Genomic DNA, 25758 nt, shown 5'->3' with positions numbered 1-25758 from the left:
TAAAAATTATGATATTTTTTCTTACAGTTGTGCATGTATACGTTAATATTTATATAATGTACAACGTGACAAAAAGAAATCTTTAAAACGCTTTCTCCGATGACCCAAATGCCATTGTATTTATTGTACACGATTACGAAACTTTCCTTTATATTTTCAAATAAAATGTATTATTATTATTACTATTATTATTATTATACAACTTAAATTTTGTCATTTTATTATTGTGTCGTTAATTACATTATTAATTAATTATAAATTTATTAGTTCGTATTTCAAAATTTAGAGGGCGCTAATATGCTCATGATTAAACATGTGCGTAAATGTTTTTTTTTGTTTTTTTATATTAAACTCGATTTATTTGTTGGCATAAATATTTGAATTTTTATATAAAATTTAAAAATAAATTTTAGCTATTTTTAGTGTTAAAAAGTTAATTTCGTACTTTTATTTATATATATAGGCCTATATGTATGCGATTTTTAAAATTTTTAAATCACAATACTTTTTTGTGTTCTGTTTGTGACGTAGGCACCTAATTAAACTATTTAAATTATTAATTAAATACGAATAAACGAAACGAGTGTCTTTAAAACGGAAGTTATCGTGATGAATATTATAATAGCCTGCATGTGTCACGCCCTAAGACTATAAAATGTGATACATCAAAGAGAATTCACCAATAGAATATATGATAATAAGTGACGTCAGTAAAGAGCTTATGCAGTAAAAGAGTAGAAGGTATTCAAGTTGGCAGGTAAGTTCTTTACCTCTTTTTTTCCCCCATGTTTCCTTTTGTGATTTTTTTTTCCTCGAAAATAAAATACCTCTCGTAACAATTCCTTACACGATTATGCCAATTAACTACTTCACTAATTTTTAAATATACTTACAAAGGACACAAATCTTAAAATAGAATTCAAACAGAATATTGACATTGCTTCGAAATACAAAGGCTTGTTTTAATCTGTATTATTTTATTATATGACAATTTTGGTAATAAATAAACGTATAATTGTACTGAGAGACTTTACATTTTTGTGTGTTTTTATTATATAAATTCGAAAAATTAATTTTATACAAAATTATTATAATTTATCTTTATTTAAATCGTTATGACATTATACTATAGTTGATATTTCTGTCTAACTAATTCTAATTACAACGTGTAGGTGGTTTTTTTATGCTTAGCAACAATCGAATCTATGCTTAATATTCATTCTCCAATCCGAAAAACATGTGTTGCCTAATATTTTGCAATACATAATCTAATAATTATAAAGTATTTCACATATATAACTGAAATATAACGAGAGTTAATAATAAATATATATGATTCTATAATAATAAAATTATTATAGATTCATATATATTTAATAATATGACTTTATAATAAAAAATTAGAAAATCATTACATAGTATAATGATTTGTTATAAGCTTTTACCATGTAATTAATACTAAAATACAAATATAGAAATAAAAACATGTAATTAAATTTTATAAAATGAATTAATTTTTTTAATTGTTTACAGGCAACTCCAATAACGAATCTACTTTCATCTTTACAAGTAAGTAAATTTAATAAATTAATTTTTAAAATGTATTTACTATATAGTTCTGTATATGTAATTATCTGTTTTTAAGTTAATTACTATAAAATTTTTTTAGTAAACTTTACAGTAAAAATAGTCAGAAAACTGTATTTTATTACTTTCTTCACCATATAAAGGGTGTTTCTTATTAAAATCGAAGTATTGTGGCAATAAACTCTGATTGAATTTTGATCGCATAAGCATCTACTTTTACAAGTAACACGTATCTTCTGATGATTGCTGAGAAGTCAGATTTATGGAGATTCATACATGAAATTAAATGTATTACTTACAAGCTTCCTGGAACACAGTCTATGAACAATGAGAAGCAAGAGGTAACGGAAACATTATTTCTTTATCTCTGGTTTCTCAGTAACCATTTGAGTGGAAGAATGTTTAAAGAGAAGATATTAATAACAAAAATTTAAATATTCTTAATGGATAATAATACAAAATGTTGTAATAAAACAATTATTATAAACAGAACTATAGTCTAACAATAATTACTTTAATGATTTCGGTTCTATTTTCGACTCTGTTTTATTATTGTTTTTCTGTTTCTGGACGTCTACACAAAATTACGAAATGTGAAATTTTTCAAAAAAGTTTATCTATATTTATGTATGCATTCCATGTATGCAAGAAGAGGGGAGATTATTTTTATTGCACAATATTTACGTAAATATTGTACAATATTTGCAGTTTAATAAATTTTATTGTTATTAACATAGTCATAAATAGAATTCTGTTTCTAATTTATTTTCATATATTTTAGTATTGAAAATAGGAACATTTCTTGATATTTGAAATCGAAATAATTTTCAAATGGAATTTGAAACAATTATCTTGTGTGCACTATACAATGAATTCGACATCGTGAATGGTTTACTCAGTAATTGGTAGTTCACTACATCGAAAGTGTATTTTAAACGTATAATTATATATACTATACCAAAGGATTTCCTCCATCCTTTACAACAAATTCTAATATTCTTCAAAAAGTTAACATTTTTTTTATTGTCCTGAGAGCATATAAAATACATTGATATATGATATATATAGACGCTTACATTAAAATATAATAAACTAGTACAGTTAAAAGTCATAGATGTTGGAATCATGACTCAATATAGAACGTTAATAAGCGTTTAGTTTTTTTATATTTCAATTTTTAAACATTTTTAAACAAAAATTGATCTTTTTAATAAATGGATAGTTAGACCGAAATACAAAAACAATGTATACAGATGAAAATAAAGATATTTTGTTTTGACTTTTTGACTAAGATCTCCTCTATTTGCTAAATTGAAGCTACACCAGTGTAATAAGTCCTATTAATAAACAAGGTCCAAAGTAGACAAGGATACAAACAAAAATTGATAATAGTAAGGACATAGAGGCAAAAAGAGCTAATATACTGTTTACTTTTATCTTTTGTTCAGCCTTCTTTTAATTTGTTTACATTACTTATATACATATAGCTTACGCCATTTTATATAGTGATTTTTGTGTAATCACTACGTGAGATTCTTATTTAGTGATCTTTTGATGCAGTAACACAGTTCATCACATTAGTATACTATACTGTAAGTACAGTAAACTGTGTAAATCAGTTACTGCATCAAAAGATCACTATATATAAAAAGTTCCCATGCAACTTCATATATTATATAGTTAAAGTTAGAACTTTTATACTATATGTATACAAAGATAAGACTAATATAATGTTCAAACTTTTATTTAATTAACTTGGATTCTAATAACAATTATGCTATACTGTTATCTTAATGTGAAAGTTTTTTTATTACAAAACTACTCTCTCATCAAATATTGTGTTTTATTTATAATAATATAATATATTAATGAAGTCGAATTTTTTACTATTGCTTATATTATAAGTACTTAGTAATAAAATAAATATTTTATTACTTTAATTATTATTATTTTAAATAAATCCTTTCCTAACATACTATAAGGCCAGATTATTTTTGACCAGACAGAGACAAATCAAAAGCGTATAAGAAAAATTTGAGTTGATATTACTGAAAGTTTTATACATTAGAAATTATTAGTTAGAAGTACAGTAATTGGTAAAGTATAGTCTAAGTTATATAATAAATGGTTCAAATTTCAATGATAATTTTGATTACAAGACTAAAGTATAACTAATTTTTCTGTCTGTTGATTATATGGTGTATTACCAAGTGAAACGTTTAATATTCATAAAATCGTGGGATTAACGTTTTAGAGTTATATTTTAATATAAAAATGTTGAAAATTTTCCAAGTTAGTCTTTTAATCCGATAATGTAGACGTCGCGTCAGACGAAAGTGTCAACTACTAGATTGTATGTCTACATCGTCTCGCCAATCATTTACCAAAGATCTGTAATGGGATTCTCATAATTAGAACGATAAACAAAACGGAGAAAGCAATGAGAAGTGAGAAATGCATTCCCAGGAAGGAGAGTCGACTTCCAGATGACCTCTTAGACTTTCGATGAGAATTTCATCTAATTAAAGAGAGCCGGGTGAATGTTCGCTAGTGGTGTGCAAATCAGTTACTTTTGGGTAACAGGCAGAGAATATCGGTATTCATTATTAATCAATAATACTTGCTAGTTACGCGCGAACCCGTTACCATTATGAGAAACTGAACCTAAAATAATGGTTATTCATTACTCAGCTTTCGTTACTCGATTATTCGCTAGAAGGTATTAAATAGGTAGTAACGAATTACTATTGATGCTCGACTATTCAGTAGTAGTTACTGCTAGTATCAAGAACCATGTTTGAAATTGCTACTAATAGGGTTTTTCCTATTGAGCACAATTCTTAACAGCTTTAGAGCATTTTTGTTTATTTTATTTCGTGAGTTTTATTATTTTTATTTGGTCTGAATAGACATTGTTTATGATTACGTTAATTAGGGTTTTTTATATATATAAATTATTCTATTTTATATTTTGAGCACAGTCCAATTAATTATAGTTTATGCCTAGTTTAATTGAGTTTTTTTTGTTAAGGTTTTTAATCACAGACATTTGTTAGTCACGAAGAGAAAATGTACTGACAGAGTTTGGATTGGGTCGTTTTATTTTCGTTTCATTTCACGAGTTTTTATTTTTTCTGTTTTGTTTTGTTTGAATCTAGGGTCGAGATATTGAAATAAATTTTCTGAATTAGTTATGACAATCTATAATATGTTTTGTATGCTTTAACGGCTATGGTAATTGTTTTATTATTGACGACCCCAGGTAGGGAAAGTGAGGAATTGGCGTTACCCCTAAGAAAAAAAGTGGCTCTTACCGAATACTGATAGAGCAGGCACAAAAAATTCCACAAAAATTTAATTTATACGATCTGTTCTTTCATTTAGGACCATAAAAAAGCACGGTGAATTGTCCTAACGCGTTTATTCACCAAGAAAAAATACCCTACCAATTCACCATACATCTGGCGTAGTGCCGTCATAGAGTATAGTACAGAATTATCTAACAGTCACAAAAAATTTTAGAAAAGTAATGCTAAGCTTTACAATATTTATTAATCTCCCAGTCAAAATAGTCAAATGTTGCTTATTGTAATTATTATTGTTTTCACTACTGATAAGGAAGAAATATACTTTCCAGTGCAAGCTTCTATTAATGGCATCTGGGAAGAATTTTTAACGCTTACATATAATATAAATTACAATTAAAACACATGGGTTAATTTCGATTACTATGGCGTTATTACCCCCAGCGTAAAATTTCAAATAATAGATTTAAGAATATAACTGGTAGAGAAGTCTGCTATGTAAGTAGGTCAACTTATTCATTAATAAACGTAGTGTCATAAGAACGTATTGATAAAAATATAAGAAATTAAGTCCGCTAATCTCGATTTTTCGGATAAACATCAACACACAAAAGTGAATATTCTGACGGCACACGGAAGAGCAGCTTAATGGTTTCAACTGCACATGTTTGCAATTGTTTATTCTCCCCTATTATTCAGACGTTAACTGGAAAATCCAAAAATTCCGGGAATTATCGTCCCTCGTCTACTACCTTCGGGGCATAATCGAACCTTCAAAGTCCTGATTTTTTACGATCGAACCCGAATTATTATGCAAAGCATCCTCTTTTAATTCCTTAAATCAATAAAGACTTAAGGGGGATATTAAAAGTTATCTACGTACTAAATAAGTGACGTTAAACGATATTAAACATTTATTTCATATTTTTCCTTTGCTGTGTCGTAACATTATTCCTTACTTTGGATCCTTGCGAGTAACGAGTACAACGATAGTTACTATTCCCACATCACTACCGTCCATCAAAGAGATGATTTATGAGAGGAATCTGGGGAGGAAACGAAAACTTTGATGAAAGTTTTTCAGACAAAATTCTTTAGTTTTCGACAAACTAGGAGTCCTCCTGTCACCCAACTGGAGAGGTTTCCGTCAATTTTCTTACTAAAGCCAAAAAAGGTTACTTCGTCTCCGTGGAAATCAAATTCTGGTAGTCTCTTCCGCTGTGGTTCCTATCGTGTATCTGTGAAACGGGTGCCACTTTCAATGATCTCTGTTTCCACTTTCCAGCAGTGGCTAGTTATAGATTCAAGAAGTGTCCCCATTTATAGTGTTTTTCATTTGTCCCTACTTCGAACATTTTTATTCGGGGGATTCTGGGGAATTCTCCGGTATTCTCGTTCGTTTTTTAAAGTGACCTTTGCTTTGTGCCAGTGTACCGACAATCTAGAGTCCCCAGATATTGCCTAAATATAAATTTCGATATTCTTAGTACAGTAATGACTTTAAATAAAAGATTGGTTTATGACCCTTTTGTTGGTGGAGGAGCCAAGCAATTGTCTTTTCTACCCATAGTATAACGCGCCATTGCTTTCCAGCGTCACAAGGAATCAATTTAACCAGCAAGATTGTCTCGAAGTTCAGATATTTATTGCTGGATTAACCTTTAGGTGGCCGAATCTCACTCTCTTTAAAGTATCGATGCACTGTGTACTTTGAGAGTCTCCATTACGGAGTCTGCATATAAATATGAAATGAATTTTAAGAGCAAAACTTCGATTTAGACAGGAAGTTTGCAGATTGTAGATTATGTAAGTGGGGGCAAAACCAAAAACACTTAGACCTAAAAGTTCCATACAGGAAAACTTATCATCACATCTTTCTCTATACACCTGTCATGCTGTTACTCGTAAAAATAAATAAATAAATAAATAAAATACCACGTAGGCGTTAAGCTGTTTTCCGATTCTCGTGCAAAAAAAATTCCACCACTGACGTCATACGACTACCCACACAACCACGTATCACGTGATTGAAAACCAAGTAATGTAAATCTCACGTAATCGTTTTATTTAATAGTAAAATTCTCTCGAAGGTCGAATCTGTAAAAAAAACTGGACATTTTTTTTAATTTTAAAATAAAATATTACTTTTATATAATTAAAATCCTTCCGAAGACAAATGAAATAACAAAGGACGGCTTAAAACATTGAAATTCTGAAAGCAAATATTATTGATTCATCGTAGAGTATCAGTACTGATACGTGTTATTTAGAGAAATTTTAAATTTTTTTTCTAAGTAATTGAAATGTAAAATAAATTATTTTTCAAAAATAGATACATTTTGTTTACTTAGTTTCTGAATATAAAAGTATTATTATACAGGATCCGAAACCTGTATAATAAAAAATAAAACGTGTAGTCACGAAAGGAATAAAAATAAATTTCTTTGAATGAATAAATCGATTTCTTTTATTAAAAAAGTAAGTGGAAAGTTGGACAAATGGAATAACTTATATGAAAAATAAGGAAATGAATTACTTTTTATGTACGAAACACACGAGTGGATGATAGCTACGAACACTGGCAAGTTAGTCGTGGGTTCGCTCCTCTCCACGTGGAAGTTTTCCGGGTTTTTTCAAGTTTTTAGCATCTAAATAGGAGTCAGTTTTCCATAGAAATTACTCCCGGGAGGCATCCCCTCTCGGCAGATCCCCCATGTCGTATAGAAAAACAAACGAAACACGAATTATCAAAATATTTCGCTTCATATTTGTTTAATTAAATAATTTATTAATAAATTAAAATATCTGGAAAAAATAGTGTAAAAAATATGAAGAATGTATAGGTTTGTATGGTTAAAACCTGGCTAAAACGGTGAGAAGTCTTCCGTTTTCATAGGTTACTGTTTTACGGAGGGTCGTTTTCATTCATGTAAACAAAAATTAAGTGTTAAAACTCAATATCCTCGGAATGTGTTTTAATTAGAATTTAAAATTTAGCTGCTGTTACACCGAAAAATTCCGTTCGACTCGAGTTATGTTATGTCTTCCGTTCCCGCGTTAGACAGGTTTCTGGCTTATAGTAGTATTTAATACAGGAAATCATTCGGTTCCAAAATTTCTTTTCCGTTTAGATTTTCGTATTGCAGGGAACTTCAGGCAGGTTTTACCTGTAAATTAGTTACTTAGAATGTTAATGGAAGTCTAACACGTGCTATTATCTTACATTCTTAACTACAGTCGACCCCCGTATAACGTACGTTCCTATAACGGAAATTCCTATAACGTAGCGAAAAAATTGTAGCAACTTTCATATAACGTACCTCCTATAACGTCGTTTCGCAAGAAGATTGATAGAGTCTGGACCAATAGTGGATGAGCAGCCGAACTACTTTCCTCCGACCCTGCGCCACGCTACGGAGCAACTAAATTGAGTTTGCTATCGTCTGTTTAGTATTATATATAAATTAGGTACTGTACATATAATTATATATTAATTATATATAAATTAGGTACTGTATATATAATTATATATTAACTTAATTTATTGTAACTTTATTATAATTATATATATGCTTTCTGCCGCCTGGCAACACGCTACGGAGATTTTAGGCTAGTAAGTTGAGTTTATTATCGTCTGTACAGTATGTAAATTAGGTACCGTAAGTCTAATACAGCACTAATTTTATACATTTCTTGTGAAAGAAACACTTCTTATTCAACGGCCATAAAAATTATTTATATTAATGATGTCTCCAAAGGTCAAGTTATTTTTATGCGAAAAATTCGTTATTAGAAATCGCGGCCGCCGTTTCATGTGCTGTTCCGCGATGAAAACCAGCTTTAAGCAACGGCGTAGTCGAACGGTACACACTCGGTAAGTAATCCTATAATTTTTTGTTTATAGCGTAGTTTATACGGATTATTCCCAAAAAATTATACGTGTTTTGGAAATGTTGAGTGGAATTAGTCTAGAATCGGTTAATTTTATAGAAGAAAACCTTTCAAACAGCCTTAGTCCGTAAAGTTCCCACCTATCGGGCTGCGATTGGCTCATGTATTTAATCATTCCTACAACGTAATTTTCGGTTAGCGTGGAACGTATCTAAGCATTATAGGGGGGTCTACTGTAATTTAATAATTAAATAAGCAGATTTATTTGTAAAATTGCATTAATTTTAATTATGTTACGTTAATCCTGTACTTTATTTTATAAACAGCTTAAAATAAGTATCTATTTTCGCGATCATTTACTATAAATATTGATAGTATGTTCTACAATAGCTAATTAAAGCTCGATATCATAATTAACAGATAAATATAATTTTCTCCTATATATAATTAACATTAGGTTCAATTAAGTTCTTGTCGTATCTTAATGCGTGTAAATAAAAATTTCTCAATGACTTTGAAGTCGAATTACTGAAATATTTATCATGAAACTTTTCCTACAATTTTCGAGAAATTAAATTTATTTTTCAAGCTTAGGGGAGACCGGGGCAAGATCGGCATGTTAAGCTTTACTTAAATTTTGTGTAATAAATACTGCTGTAAACTGAAAAAAAAGGCTTTGCATATTGTCTATTGGAATGCTACCTTACTATAGAACTGGTTAAAATCAGTTTGGAAATAAAAATAATTAAAATAATTACAACTTTACAAGAAGAGAGAAATTGACGAAGTTGCCCCGGGTATAGGGGCAAGATCGGCAACTTCTCTCTTTTTGTAAAGTTGTAATTATTTTAATTATTTTTATTAAAGTTGCCCCTGGTATAGGGGCAACAGTAATGGGGCAAGATAGGCACGTATATAAAATTATGTTATTAACAATGTATAAGTTGGAATTCACTATTAAAACAAAGAAATACAAATCCAACACCCATTTAATATTATTACAACGAAATGCAAGTTCAAAGACATATATACATGAATAACAAATGCAAACATGTTTTCATTTATCATCTGTTTGATTTTTATCCTTTGCTTCTAATGTGGCTTTATGTTGCCGATCTTACCCCGCTAGTCATGATTTCGAAACATTAAGTACAACCCTGAGAACAGAATGCCAAGCCACGATCTGGCCACGTGAATAAGTTGAAGTTACATCCTTCTAACAGGAAAAGTAACTTTCGTTATCATGGAATTATAACAAAACCTGCCAATTCAATATAAATGGAAAAAAAATATTATATGGAATTGAACGAAAATGAAAATTTGCTTGATAATTCAACTACGCTTGTTGGAGAACAATAAAAACACTACATTCAACAAGCCACCAATAAAATTCAACTGCCTAACCTATAACCAAAGTCTCCTTTTAATTTGTTTAAAAAAAAAGCGCTTGACAAACTTGCCCCGTATGCCGAAGTTGCCCCGGTCTCCCCTACATTTATTAAGAACTTCTTAAAACAAAGCGAATTTTCTCATAGTGAAATCTGCTGTAAAAGAGTAGTTTCATTCATATTTAAAAAAAATAAAAAAAAAAAAAAAACAGATTAATATCAAACATAAATTTAGAGGCACAGCAAAAGGCAGTTTGTATTCTAGAAACATTTTTGAACATTCATAATTCTTTTTCTGTATTCATAAGACCTGCCAATGTGTGGTGAATTAAAGATAATATGATTAGTTTCCTTTAAAATATGTATATTTTATGGTTAAGCATGAAAATAAAAATTCTAAATCGTAATTTTTTCTGCTGTATATTCAAGTAGAAAATATAGTTTTCGAATTTAAATAATGCATGAAGTGATGTTGTACGTTCATATTATGATTGGAGTCGTATATCATCGACAGTAGTAACTTTAAGTATGCAAAATGAACTCAGAATTAAANTTCATACGTACAGTTACGTATATAAACTAATTTCTATAGCGAATGTTTACTTTCCATTTATTATAGAATCTCGAGGAGTGTTTCAGGGGATTATATACACAGGAATTGAAGGAAAATATAAATATTTAATTGTGATATTTTATTTTTCATTTGTAAAAATATTTTTACGCTTTGATACTAGATATAAAATATTTTTAATGGTAATTGTTTCATCTACTTTTGGAAACGTTTTGTTAACTAAGAACTTTTTTCCTTTAAGAATTATATTTTTATAACTCTTCAATCTGTAATACAATAAAACCTGTTGAAAACGGAAACCTGCCAAACCGGATAAAGTATTCTGTACCGTGCGATTTCGGTTTACACAGATTTTACTATATATTTTCATATGAGAAAAATGGATATTTTTGCTGTATATTTTCATGTGTTTAAGAGTTCATTTTATTTCTGTTATATATATAGAAAGATATTAATAGCGAGGTTGCGGTCGACGTTTTCAACGCGAAAACGTGTACGTCGAACGTTGAGCACCGCCATCTTGTAAGCCTAGAAGTTTGACAATGGCGTTTGGAACGTCCAGCATGATTCTACTGACTTTCCAAACGCCATTGTTAAACTTCTAGCCTTACAAGATGGCGGCGCTGAACGTCCGACGTACACGTTTCCGCGTTGAAAACGTCGACCGCAACCTCGCTATTTTAAAATAAAACCACTTTAAACTATATTTTATAATAAATGTTTTATCGCTTCGTTGCATATTTTAATGATAATCTTATTTTTCGTTTGCTTTAAAATATTAATCAATAAATAATATATGAGATTTTATGCGATTTATATTTTATAGCGCTGTTGATCTTTCGGATTTATTTCAGTTCTCCGTAAATCGTCATTTTGCTTAGTCACTTCCTTCTTCAGAAGTTTAGATATAAATCAAACTTGTCATTTTTACATATTATATTTTCATGTATTTTATACAGCTATTTTATAAACATAGGATGGTACTGTTTACATTTTATAGGAATCATACGTTCACAATTGACAATTATAAATAGTTTTCAAATACAACCGATCTTCGATTTAGCACCATTGGTTCGCTTCTGAAATTGGCACTAAATCGAACAAGGCGCTAAACCGAAATATCTCAAACAAGAATTATACGTGGTTATAATATACTTGAAAGTTACGAGATTTAGTATTAACACCGTCCTTTGCAAGTATATTTATTAATTCTCACATACTGAAGGATTCTTTGGAGAAGATCCGTTACAAGTATTCATTAGAGCTCTTGCGAGGACGTTATATCGAGGTTTGACTACATTAAATTCTGTGTATTCACTTAAAAAAAGATATTAATACGAATTAATTATATATTAGTATAAAAAAGTGTATTTTTCTTAGTAAAATGATTGCATTTGAAACAAATGATTCTGGTATAAACCATATGTTTATATTTGGATATTTGGCTTTCAGATATTCATTTTTTAGATATTTATTTTTGATGTTTTTTGATGTTTATAATAATACTTGTATAATTTTTGTTTTGATTTATGTATATGTTAATTTTCTCTGTAATAATGGATGAATTATGATATTTTTTGTAATGTACATGTAACGAATTATTGTATACCCCGCATCATGGGCTCTGCCTAGTATGTCTAAATAAATAAATTAACTACANAGTGTGCTTGTGGCTAAGAAGTGTTGGGAGACTATCCACATTTTGGATAAGATAATTGAATCCTTTTTCTTTTATAGGTGGGTGTAATTAATGTTTTTTTCTTTATATAATGATGTTTTTGGTTGGATAGTTCTCCCCATGATGATTTTTTGTTATTATGTTATATGTTTATATTTGGATATTTGGCTTTCAGATATTCATTTTTTAGATATTTATTTTTGATGTTTTTTGATGTTTATAATAATACTTGTATAATTTTTGTTTTGATTTATGTATATGTTAATTTTCTCTGTAATAATGGATGGATTATGATATTTTTTGTAATGTACATGTAACGAATTATTGTATACCCCGCATCATGGGCTCTGCCTAGTATGTCTAAATAAATAAATTAACTACAACATTTATTTATTTATGTATATAAACGAAATATTATGATGGACTGTCTAATCTTTGAAGGAAATTAAAATGAAGCTCTGTACACACACTTACACACACACTGAATAGGAATAACTTTCTAAAACTTATATACAGTATTTATATATGAAGCTTATAAACGATTAAACTTCAATTTTGCGCTACCGTACACCTCCGAAACACACTAAATCGAATGCGGCGTTAAATCGAAGCAACTCAAACAATAATAATAATATGTAGTAATGAGGTTAGTTTGTAAGTCACGTGATTTGGCAATAACACTGTCGTGCATTTATATGTAGTAATTGACACATACTGCAGGCTTCTTTATTTAATACTTATATGGGAAAATCCGTCTACAAAGATTCATTAATAGCGCTATATAGGGATTTTACCGTTTATACAAAGCTTATCATGTAGTTTTCTATATTCGTTACTTCTGAAAATTGAATAAAGTATTCAAAATTGTTTTGATTTTGTCTAACAGGATATAAATTCTAAGCAACTTACTTGTGTTGCTTAAGTATTGCAGAAACATTAATAAAATATTCAAAATATTATTATAATTTTGTATCACACTTTATTATTTAGATAAATATACAAAGTAACAAACACGAAACTAAAATGAAAGTATTTTAATTCAAACAAGTAACAAGTAACGCCCAAAGTGTAAAGAATGATGTATGAAATGAAATATTTGACTCCCCAAAAAAAACAGAAAGAATAAAACCATTTGTAACTAGGCGGGTAGAAACTTCACATTCCTCAGAAACGTAAAGAACGAGTTAATATATTTTAAAATTACTTATAATCGTTTTAACGTACATTAAAATATGTCTATTGTAATTTGTTACAAGAAATTTCTTATAAATTTAGAAATTACAAGAAATTTTAAACCGCAATCTGGTTTTATTCTTGATTTATTTTTGTTTTTCTTTAGTACCCCTTAANACAAGAAATTTTAAACCGCAATCTGGTTTTATTCTTGATTTATTTTTGTCTTTCTTTAGTACCCCTTAATATTTCTTTACGGCTTAAAAAACCCCGTTTATTTCTTAAATAATTTAAATTTTATAAGTATTTTTTGGAAAATATTCGCTAATGATTCGATAGAATTAAATATACTAAACATATTTAAAATAACATAACTATGGTTTATAAAATACTATTAAAAAATTAAACATTTAAAGCTCAAGCTGTATAAAGACTACACTAACAACATAAAATTTTATTATTTACTGTATTTATTAATACTAATATCAAGGGTCGTCGAGAAGTAGTGCGGGCCCCTTCTGCCTTTTTTTTTTTTAACAAAAATAACATTAATTTTATGGTAGTATGAACCATTAGGGCCCCTATCTCTGGACACAGGGAAAAATCCCCAGTTTCCTCCTCTCGACGGCCCTCATTATAGTGCTATTTTCTTAAATTTGCAGTCATTTAAAAGAATTCTATCAAAATAGCCCGGAGAAAAAATATTTTTATGATTTGCATTATTTATTTTGAATGTGTTTGTTTCATCTTGAAATATTCATTTATTCTTCAGAAGTTATATAAAGATATTTAGGCTTTTCATACGTACAGTTACGTATATAAACTAATTTCTATAGCGAATGTTTACTTTCCATTTATTATAGAATCTCGAGGAGTGTTTCAGGGGATTATATACACAGGAATTGAAGGAAAATATAAATATTTAATTGTGATATTTTATTTTTCATTTGTAAAAATATTTTTACGCTTTGATACTAGATATAAAATATTTTTAATGGTAATTGTTTCATCTACTTTTGGAAACGTTTTGTTAACTAAGAACTTTTTTCCTTTAAGAATTATATTTTTATAACTCTTCAATCTGTAATACAATAAAACCTGTTGAAAACGGAAACCTGCCAAACCGGATAAAGTATTCTGTACCGTGCGATTTCGGTTTACACAGATTTTACTATATATTTTCATATGAGAAAAATGGATATTTTTGCTGTATATTTTCATGTGTTTAAGAGTTCATTTTATTTCTGTTATATATATAGAAAGATATTAATAGCGAGGTTGCGGTCGACGTTTTCAACGCGAAAACGTGTACGTCGAACGTTGAGCACCGCCATCTTGTAAGCCTAGAAGTTTGACAATGGCGTTTGGAACGTCCAGCATGATTCTACTGACTTTCCAAACGCCATTGTTAAACTTCTAGCCTTACAAGATGGCGGCGCTGAACGTCCGACGTACACGTTTCCGCGTTGAAAACGTCGACCGCAACCTCGCTATTTTAAAATAAAACCACTTTAAACTATATTTTATAATAAATGTTTTATCGCTTCGTTGCATATTTTAATGATAATCTTATTTTTCGTTTGCTTTAAAATATTAATCAATAAATAATATATGAGATTTTATGCGATTTATATTTTATAGCGCTGTTGATCTTTCGGATTTATTTCAGTTCTCCGTAAATCGTCATTTTGCTTAGTCACTTCCTTCTTCAGAAGTTTAGATATAAATCAAACTTGTCATTTTTACATATTATATTTTCATGTATTTTATACAGCTATTTTATAAACATAGGATGGTACTGTTTACATTTTATAGGAATCATACGTTCACAATTGACAATTATAAATAGTTTTCAAATACAACCGATCTTCGATTTAGCACCATTGGTTCGCTTCTGAAATTGGCACTAAATCGAACAAGGCGCTAAACCGAAATATCTCAAACAAGAATTATACGTGGTTATAATATACTTGAAAGTTACGAGATTTAGTATTAACACCGTCCTTTGCAAGTATATTTATTAATTCTCACATACTGAAGGATTCTTTGGAGAAGATCCGTTACAAGTATTCATTAGAGCTTTTGCGAGGACGTTATATCGAGGTTTGACTACATTAAATTCTGTGTATTCACTTAAAAAAAGATATTAATACGAATTAATTATATATTAGTATAAAAAAGTGTATTTTTCTTAGTAAAATGATTGCATTTGAAACAAATGATTCTGGTATAAACCATATAAGCTTAAAAATATTATGTTTACATAGGTGATTATATTTAAAATTGTATAATACGTAAACAATTCGTTAATACAAACATGTTTACAATTAATTATGTTTAGGCTTGCTTTTGTTATTCATCTGATAAGTAATTCATTTTCTTCAATATAAAGACATTAAATAGGATGTAAATAAATCAAATATTTATTATTTATGTTATACACCTATCCTCTTATACATCTTTTTTTACACGGGAAAAAACAGTTTATTGGAAAATTTTTAATTTAACTTTTTATTAAAATTGTGTTATTGTTACTCTTTTTGTAGAAATCAAGAGTTGATTTATTTTTTAAACACAGTACAGTACACCAGAAAGTCCTGTGTGTTGATTTTATGTTTCCTATGCTACCTTGTGTTTACTATATTTACCTACAAACAATGTTAATAATAAATCATGTTAGAATAAAATAAGCTCTCTTTTTTTGTAAATTGCTTATTTTTTGTGCCATTGAAGTTGTGGATCCTATCAAGCATTTTCCTACAGCTGAAATAACCAAATTTTTAATACGTTTTCATTTTAATGTTTGTCCTTATTACTTTTCACCCGGTTAGCTAGTTAACTATTAATAATATAATTAAATAAGATAATATTACACGAGGTTAACTCATGGTTAAGCTTAACATAATGGATAGGTCAACATTGTGATCGTTGTAAACAGTTTATTTGTCAGTAAACAGTGTATTGAGGAAGATGTGGAAAGAGATGGAAGATGAGGAAAAAACTTGAAATATTTTACAGTTAACTGGAGTTACAATGCATTTCCTATTCCCGGATATACCCTCTTTTTGTAAAATTTTCGTTCGGGTGGATTTTTATAAAATTAATATATATTTAAAAAAGCAAGATTGGGAATAGATGTATACAGCGAAACCTGTGTAAGCCAGACTCGTACGGTACCGAATATTTTCCGTTTTGAACAGGTCTTTTGGCACAGAAAATCACTGCGTTTTCAAGAATATTTCCCGTTTAGTTTCCGTTTTGTGCAGGTTTTACTGTATTTGTATTTTTTTTTTCATTATAAAATATTACTATAAAGTTTGAATATTTATATGATTTTTTTAACCAAAACTTTCTTTGAGTGCCCTTTTATGATTTTTTTTAACAAAATCGGTTCTTCAATATTGTGACTGGAACCATTCAATACTCTTGTAAGGATCCAGAACAGTAAATTTGACTTTATCGTTCACTAAGGGTTAATTATGGTTTCAGTATAACTTTATATTATGTTAATATTCAGTTAATTCTTTAGAAATTACTACTTTTTTCCAATACATAATAATTTCTTATACAACTAACAGTATTGCATTGCTACTGCATTCTAATTATGGATTAAACTATTACAGTATCTAATTGGATGCAAAATATCTTCGATTTACATATTTTTATATAAAATTTTTTGAGTAAATTAGTAAATAAACTTCATATATTTAGTAATGCATAAGCTTTAATTATGATTTATACAAGAAAGTTCAATTTCAAGCGAAGTGCCACGACACACCATAAAATAATTTAAAATTCCAAATACAGTAAAACCTGCGTAAACTGGAATCGCACGGTACCGAATATTTTTTCCGGTTTGGTAGATTTCCATTTTAAACAGTTTTTTTTTAACAGAAGAGAATTCGTTCCGTTAGACAGAGATTTCCATTTCATTCATGTTCCGTTTTGGACAGGTTTTACTGTAATTAACCATAAAAACACTTTATACTTTTCTATTAAAAACAAATAAAGGCATTTTGAAGTTACGACATCTTTAAAATAATTTTTCAATTGATAACATTCACGATTGTTATGCTAATGTTTAGTGAAGGGCGAGGAAAACCTTCGTTCCATTTTTTGGAGCGGAAGGTCAAATTGCCACATTGTTCTACATAATGTCAACAACAAAAGCTTTCACTATGAATAAGTTTCGAGCGTTTGATATTCATTACGATATTCTTCTATCAATGACTAGGGAATTACATAGAGTTATCAAAAATATGCAAACCTTGACTCGTTAACAGTCTATTCTAATGCAATTTTTTTTGTAGGAAGGACGAATATTAATTAATTTGAGAAATAAACACAAATAAGCAATGTAATATTTATTTGTTGATTAATTTTAAGTCTTTTTCGACTTGTTTTATTCTAATCCAGTAATCAATTAATTTAAAGTCGAGAAATGCAAAAAATTCATGGTTTTTTTCTGTATGCATTGATGTTAGTGGGTGTTTGGAGCACGATTTTATTTACCCAAGTTGAAGCTTAATAAATCCTGTACCTTTTGTCGAAAATTTCTGAAATTTTGCAAGGAGGTTTGTGTATTAGGAGGAAATGTTTTAAGAAAATCGGACCATTAGTTTGGGAGATATTAAAGGAGTGGTGTCATATCTCAAAAAGCTTTCAAGTTATGAAACGTTTCTGATTCGTAGAAATTCTTAGTTTATCAAAAAATAAATGTATTTATTTGGAAAATTTTTTCAGAAAATTTCTATTATAATTAATAATACAAAAGCTATTCTTTAAGTAAAAGTCTCTTAACACATGGTGCCACAATTTTAAAAATCGCTAATTTGCTAATGTGTTTCTTAACAATAAATATTTTTCTCCGGGAAAGTTACGCAACTCGTTTCCGGATTTCTTTTATATTTAAATCTAATTAAATATTATAAAATATTTTTCATATTATATTTAATATCTTAAGATTTAGTTTACGAAAATATATTCAGATTTCAAGAATCTTTAATTTATTACTAGAAATTATTAGTTTTAAACTTAATCATTTTTATTTTATTTCACTCTTAGTAATGCCTAAAAGACAGATCAGATCTTAAAAGTAATAATACAAAAATACTTAATATATTACTATTTCCAAGCCATGACACATCTCGATTGATTGATACTATTAAATTTTGGTAGTTAAAAGTGTGGAGATAAAGAGGGGTCGTATGTCATATCTTCAGTAGGGTCGGAGTTAATGACGATTTTACTCGTTATCATCATTTACAATTTTTTATAAAACCCATCCCTACCTTTAAAATTAAGCTTTTTACCACTTTATAACAATTAAAATATATTTATATAAAAAAAAATATAAACTTAGATTTTAGTGGAATTTTACAATGACTTTTAGATTTTTAAAACAAAGGTAAATATATTCTTAATTTTATTTCTTATTATTTTATTTTATTTTATCTACTTTTATTATTTAAGGGTGGTTATCTCTCATACGTTTAACGTTAACCTACTTTCTATAGTGAAAATAAATAAATAAATGTTAAAATATTTCTATTAAATTTATATATATTTTATGAATATTTAAAACCGGTTTCTTTCTAGTTAAATGTATTTTTAATCAATCACATATCTAAATTGACTCCCTTTTATAATATTTTATGAAAATGTATGATAATGTATTTAAAAATATTGATATCTTTTTTATAGTTTATGTATCCTACCAAAATATTGCTTAAATTTATTGAAATAAGTTTCTATTTCTATAATATTTCCTTCTTTCCATCAATAAATAAATGTATCTAGAACAATATTTTTCTGTTATTTCGGTCCTGTCAAGCATGAGAACCATGTCAAAGAATTACTCATTCAGATTTTAGTTATAAAATGTTCAACTTTAAATATAATATTCGAATATATTGATATATCATTTATATGAACAAAGAATGCTTGTAAATTATTCAATTTTTCAATAACATAACATAGCCTTTATATCAATTAATAATTGTGTTAATAAATAAATCATATTCAAATAATACAGAGAGTATCTATTGGCAATTTTATACATTATTTAAGATGTATCTAATACATTTTTATGTACTAGAATTCAAATAATGCCGTTTACATTAGCAAAAAGTAGAGAAATAGAGATTATGATTGGTTGATTAACTTATCCATTGTTAATAACAATTATTATCGATCAAATTCATCCCGTTTAGTTTAAATAAAACATTAAAAACCTGATAAACACCACCGATCAGCATAAAAAAAAACAAAAAATACAAATTCCGTCTGACGTCTGTCCATCTGTCTTTCCTTAATCTCGAGAATGAAGTTAGATAGATGAAAGACGAGACCGGTTATGGAAACATTACGGGCAGGAACCGATTAACTATATAATAACTTTCGATGAAAACCGGAAGTCACGTTTTTTCAATTCAAAAATTTTCTCCCGAATAGATGACTGGCACCGTTAAAGGAGAAGTATGGCGTACAGGGGCAAGCCATTACTAATTTGAGGTGGAGAGCATATATTTTAAATTAAATAAATTAAAAATATGATTAAAAATTGCAGCCCGGCATTGTGACGTCACAATAATTAATTGCTCGTACAACATTAGAATATAACAAAGAATTACAGGTATTCACTGCTTAAGAACTGGGATACGTTCGGAGAAATAAGTCGTTAAGCCAGCATAGTGTAATCATTGAAGCTATATAGAGGGTGGTTCATTCTAATTAATATAACAATATAAATAATACCGGTATATTGATATTGTATGTAGCATAGATTGCCATCTATTGTAAACACGATTAATTAAATTCTTTTCTTATAATTTTTTTCAGAATTTCATTTCGAGTAGGAACTTAATTGGAGAAACAAATGGCTTATGTTGGTACGTAAATAAACATTGCAATTATATAAATTTTAAATAAATTACTATTATTATTTTTTATCACGATAATTTTTCAATTGGCGCTACATAATATTTCATTCTGTTAAGTAATGATTGTCTTATTTTAATATTTGAAAATTATGTTACTTTTTAAATATTAATCTATCCACATTATACAAATTAAAAAGAAGCTTTTATAGTTCATTTTTGTAGAATTTTTTTACTACATACGTGTCCAAAACTTAAGGACGAACACATTTGCTAGAGATAATACTAGAAAAAATCAACCAGTCGGTGGCAATTTCATAGAGTGGAGGTGGACATATTCTACACTAACAGGTCTCCCAGCTTGGGTATTGGTAAGCACTTTCATCCATTCTCTGCCGTGTTACGTCAACCCCGTGTAATACAGTTATTGCCATATTCGTCTACAGTTCGTGTGCTTTTGGACACGTGTGTATATTCAACAATAATAAAACAGTATTTTCCTAAATGGTATAATTAAAATTTACAAGAGATTTAAGCTAAACATTCTCTTATTCGTGTTAAATGTTAATAATATTATTGTTGTTTATAAAACTTAGTAAAACTTTTAGTCATTATTTTTCTGTTGGAACTGTTTAGCTTTGATATTTGTAATCAGAATATTTGTTCAAATTCAGATTTAATTTACTTTATAGGGAGGTTTATGTATTAGAGGGATTGATGCTATTAAATTTTGGTGGCTAAAGATCAAGCAGGTGGGGAAATAGAGGGGGGTGTCATGCGTCATATCTCGAGTGGGATCTGACTTAATGAAGATTTTACTCGTTATTGGCATTTACAACAGATGGAACCACATATAATTTTAAAGTTTGGCCGGGAAAGTTACGCAACTCGTCTCCGAATTTTTTTTCTGTAAACGATCGATCGACGATCAATAATCGTTAGCATTAGCAATCGATAATTTAGTAAAAATGTTTATAATAAAATATCAATTTTTTCAGTATTATCATTTTTATCATGTGTTTTGCTTAAACGCTGCCATATTGAATTATATCAAAGCATTAGAAATAAAGAGATCCGACTTCATTTAACAGGGAAATTAATGATGATGATAGCATAATAGCTGTTTAACTGCTGCCTAACTTGATGCACTTTGCGTGCTTACTTATTTACCTGCTTTCCAACTAAAGTAAACATTAAAATTCAATATAATGATTTATAGACAACGTTTATCTTAAATCATTACAAAATATTTTTTAAATAAATATATATATGTATAATAGGGCAATTTATTATGATTCGTGACATGTTCCTGAAATTGAGTTCATGCTGTAAATTATTTAAAGTAAAAATATCGACCATATTTTAAAAGGTATATGAATCTACCTATTACATATTAGTACAATAATATAAAGAATTATAAACTGGAGAAGTAATTAAGTTTATAAGTTATATTTAGTGAATGTTGTTTCCCTGGGTAACAAGAAACAATCAATTAAATTTGACTGTGTTAATCATATGATTTTCCAGTGATACTCTTACATGCAAGGATTTCGTCATTCAGGATGTGGAGTCTGCTAACAATAACTTAAACAATATTCTACCTTACATTTTCGATTAATTAATTAATAATGTTTACTATTGTTAAAAAATGTTTATAAATAGCAAAACAAGCGTGATATTTGGCAACCGTACTTCTGAACTTTCTGAGATTTTTCCATTCATTCTTAAAATTATTCTTGACTTATAATCTCTTCTTCACATTGTGTTAACATTCTATATTCAAATTTAAGAAGATTTACTTGCTTATAATCAAGAAAAGGTGTATTTTATTTTATATAGAAATTATATAAAGTAGATAAAATGATATTACAAAATATTGAATTTTACTAAATTTTTATAAAATCACAATGAGATTTAGACGAATTTATATTAGTAAACTTGGTCGATAATTGACTCAAAATTGAATACAGAACCATCAGACCAACAAAATAAACGAATCATTATGCATACAAACACGAACAAAGATATATAGCGTAATCAGCAGGAAATGAGAAGGTAAATCGACTTGAGAGCGATGAAATAAATTTCAGAAATTGGAGAAGTAAATACAGTTCTTTCTGCCTGTTGGTCTCTCAAAGAATAATTGGATTTATTATTCTTATATGCAGTATAAATTTATCATTTTACTTCAAATATCATTCACTTCATAATTATTTTTTAAAATTATAATTTCGTTATTTATTTTAACTCGACTGTAATTAATTTATTAAAATTTGTATCTTAGATTTTACAGGTCAAGTAATAATAATACATAAAGATAATTAGGGTTTAAAACGAATTTTTTTAAATTCTTTTCATATTATTTTGTTCCTTTTTACTTCTGATGATGACACGAACATTAAATATATTTTGTAATATTTAATAAAGCTAATTGTTTGTTAGTTACACGTGAAGCAAAATATTATATGAGAAATGAAATTTTACATTAAATTTCCTATAAGAAAAATACTTATATTTATATTTTAAAAAATAGTATTTTGCTTCACTATATTCAATACAATTTTATTGCATTATATTGATATTTGAATAGATTTTAATTTTGGAAAATATGAAATATTAGCATTAAAATTTGTAATTTTTTTTTCTTTTTCTTAATAGGGAATTCTCCTTCGGTAATTGTACAGCAGCCGGTATTTCGTGATACACCTGTTCAAACCCTCTGTCCAAACTGTAGAAATACCGTTGTTACATCGACTGTAAAAGAGAGTGGTGGTTGTACTTATTTGGCAGCTTTTGCAGTTTGTTTAATATGGTAAATTATTCTTGCTTTTATGCATAAATTATATTATTATAATACAGAATCTTTCGAAAGAATTGGCATTTTAATTTACATCATATTTCACAAGTACATAAAAATTTTGTAAAGAGCAATGCTCATTTATAAGACAGTGGAATTTAGTTTAACAATAGACATTAAGTAACCATAGCAGCAAATTTATTGACAAAAAATATATTTAGATAAAAGTAAAAAATAGCAGGTTGTTATAGAGCTTTATCTCATACACAACAATTAATTAACTATTTTTAGTCTCTGAAACTCCAGTCTCAATTATCCAGTTGTTATCACAAATGTTAAAGAGATATTTCAAGAAATATTCAAAAATTTCATATATATAATGAAATTCGCGTATTCGAAACGAACTTTGATTTTTATTCAATTGATAATATGATGTCATGTGAAATATAAAAAATAAGAATATGTAAAACATGAATTACAATACAGTAGACCCACCCTATAAAACGGGTTCATATAGTTCGGATTCATATAACACGGCAAAAAATTGCGACCATATTCGTATAAACACGCCAAAAGAGACTCGTATAATTCAGTAAAACGTCATCGCCGACTCGTGTCGCGACAGGATTAGTCGAATCTAGACCAATAGCGGATATTGCACAAACTGTTGAGTTTAAATGAGCAGAGGACCTACTAAAAACCATTTATTATTTAACGGCCATAAAAATTATATTTATATTAATAATGTCTCCGAAGTTCAGCGAATTTTACGCAGAAAAATAACTTATCAGGAAGCACGCGAGCGCCATTCGATGCACCGCTCCACGACGAAAACGAGCTTAAGCAATGGCGTCGTCGAACGGTGCACGCTCGGTAAGTAATCCTACAATTTTTATTTATAGCATAGTTTATATGAATTATTCTCCAAAAATTATACGTGTTTTGGAAATGTTGATTCGAATTAGTCTAGAATCGATTAATTTTATGGAAGAAAGCCTTTCAAACGGCCGTAGTCCGTAAACTGCATACGTGCCGGACTGTGATTGGCTCATGTATTTAAGGACTCGTAGAACATCAATTTCACAAAGAACGGAACGTATCTACCATGTTATAGGGGGGGTCGACTGTATGTAATATTATTAAAAATTACATAATATTTGAAGACAAGTAGCATCATAATATGGACGTATATGTTATTAAATGCTAAAAAACAAGTTTATAATTCTACCAAGACGGGATTTCTGTGCACATATTAACTAAAATTTGATTGAATTCGCAATATACAGTATTTTGTTTTTGAATTGTTGACTTATCTTTCCAAGTTATACTCAATAAACAATTTATTGAAATATTGTAATTGCAATGTTTGGCTATTAAATAATAAGACAATGATGTCAGTTATATAATCATTTGTTAGTTTTATAAGATACTCAAGACATTATTACCTGTAAATTTATTTACTTTTGCATGTTTTTAAAAAATAAAAAATTAGAAACACTTTAAAAATTTCATTTTCTTGCAACACGACTTGCAAAATTATCAGATTTCAGCTTTTCTTACTTAAAGAGGGATTTACACACTTTAAAATAGGAATATTTCCGAAATTTTCAGACCATCGAGCGAAATTTGCTAGCATTTTCAACGTGCATATCCACTATATACTATATGTAACTTACTATTATTCAGTCAGGATATTTGTTACTTACATTATGTCAACTGTTGAATAAATTTCGTTTTATTTATGAAAACGGGACATTTATTTACAAACTGAAATGATAATCCGCAATATTATCAATATTTTAAAATGCCAGTTACTTTTGAATTATCTCACATACTGTATTTATGAAATTGTCCTTTACTTAAAATCTCTATTGTTATTATTATCTAATATTTTCGGACTTCAATAAATTTCTTATAATCGATTTATAGGAATGAATTTATAATTCATTATAAAATTAAATAACTTTATATTATTGAAGTCAAATTTTTAATTTAAGTTTTAAAAGCCTAGATATAAAACTATATCTTAATTATGTGTAACACTGTATATTAGTAGCAGATGAAATACTGATACTTTTTCAATGTTAGTATTATTTAGCATTAATATTAGCTACAAATGTTGGCTGGAATTATGACGTTGAAGATCTCGAGGATGCTCTCAACTTCATTTTGCTATTATTCAAATTTATGGATGCCTATCTTATACGAAAAATATTCTTTCTCTTTCATAAATTTTTCTATAATTTCAATTTAACAATTAAGAATTTTTATAATTTTTTTAACAGTTGCCCATGCTTTTGGATTCCACTAGTGATTGACACCTGTAAAGATACTATCCACACCTGTCCTAATTGTAACAGTACTTTGGGAATAAGTAAAGCACTGTAATTTAAATACTTAGGATGCCATATTCACTGCTACAAAGTCGCCTATGAAATTATTTTTAACAATTTAAAATTTTTAAAATAAAGTACAAAATTTTTCATAGTT

General features: G+C 28.3%; 1 protein-coding gene across 4 annotated transcripts; it reads left to right on the top strand.

The window, feature by feature from the left end:
* The first annotated feature begins 531 nt into the window (after positions 1–531).
* Positions 532–25758, top strand: LOC111621705 (lipopolysaccharide-induced tumor necrosis factor-alpha factor homolog). 4 transcript variants are annotated; one of them, XM_023363926.1, is made up of 5 exons: positions 532–757; positions 1534–1569; positions 20434–20483; positions 23130–23283; positions 25554–25758. In XM_023363926.1, exons 3-5 carry the CDS (start codon positions 20471–20473, stop codon positions 25654–25656), a joined length of 270 nt encoding a protein of 89 aa, XP_023219694.1. In that variant the 5' UTR covers positions 532–757; positions 1534–1569; positions 20434–20470; the 3' UTR covers positions 25657–25758. The 4 variants fall into 4 exon arrangements, with proteins under 4 accessions (XP_023219694.1, XP_023219696.1, XP_023219697.1 ...); XM_023363928.1 differs by lacking the exons at positions 532–757; positions 1534–1569 and adding an exon at positions 12403–12479; XM_023363929.1 differs by lacking the exons at positions 532–757; positions 1534–1569 and adding an exon at positions 19671–20311.

The sequence above is a fragment of the Centruroides sculpturatus genome, unplaced genomic scaffold, assembly GCF_000671375.1.
Source record: "Centruroides sculpturatus isolate CEXI.00-Female unplaced genomic scaffold, Cexi_2.0 scaffold352, whole genome shotgun sequence".
Taxonomy (NCBI): domain Eukaryota; kingdom Metazoa; phylum Arthropoda; class Arachnida; order Scorpiones; family Buthidae; genus Centruroides; species Centruroides sculpturatus.
Note: the sequence above shows the minus strand (reverse complement) of the source record. Positions and strands in the feature narration are given on the sequence as shown.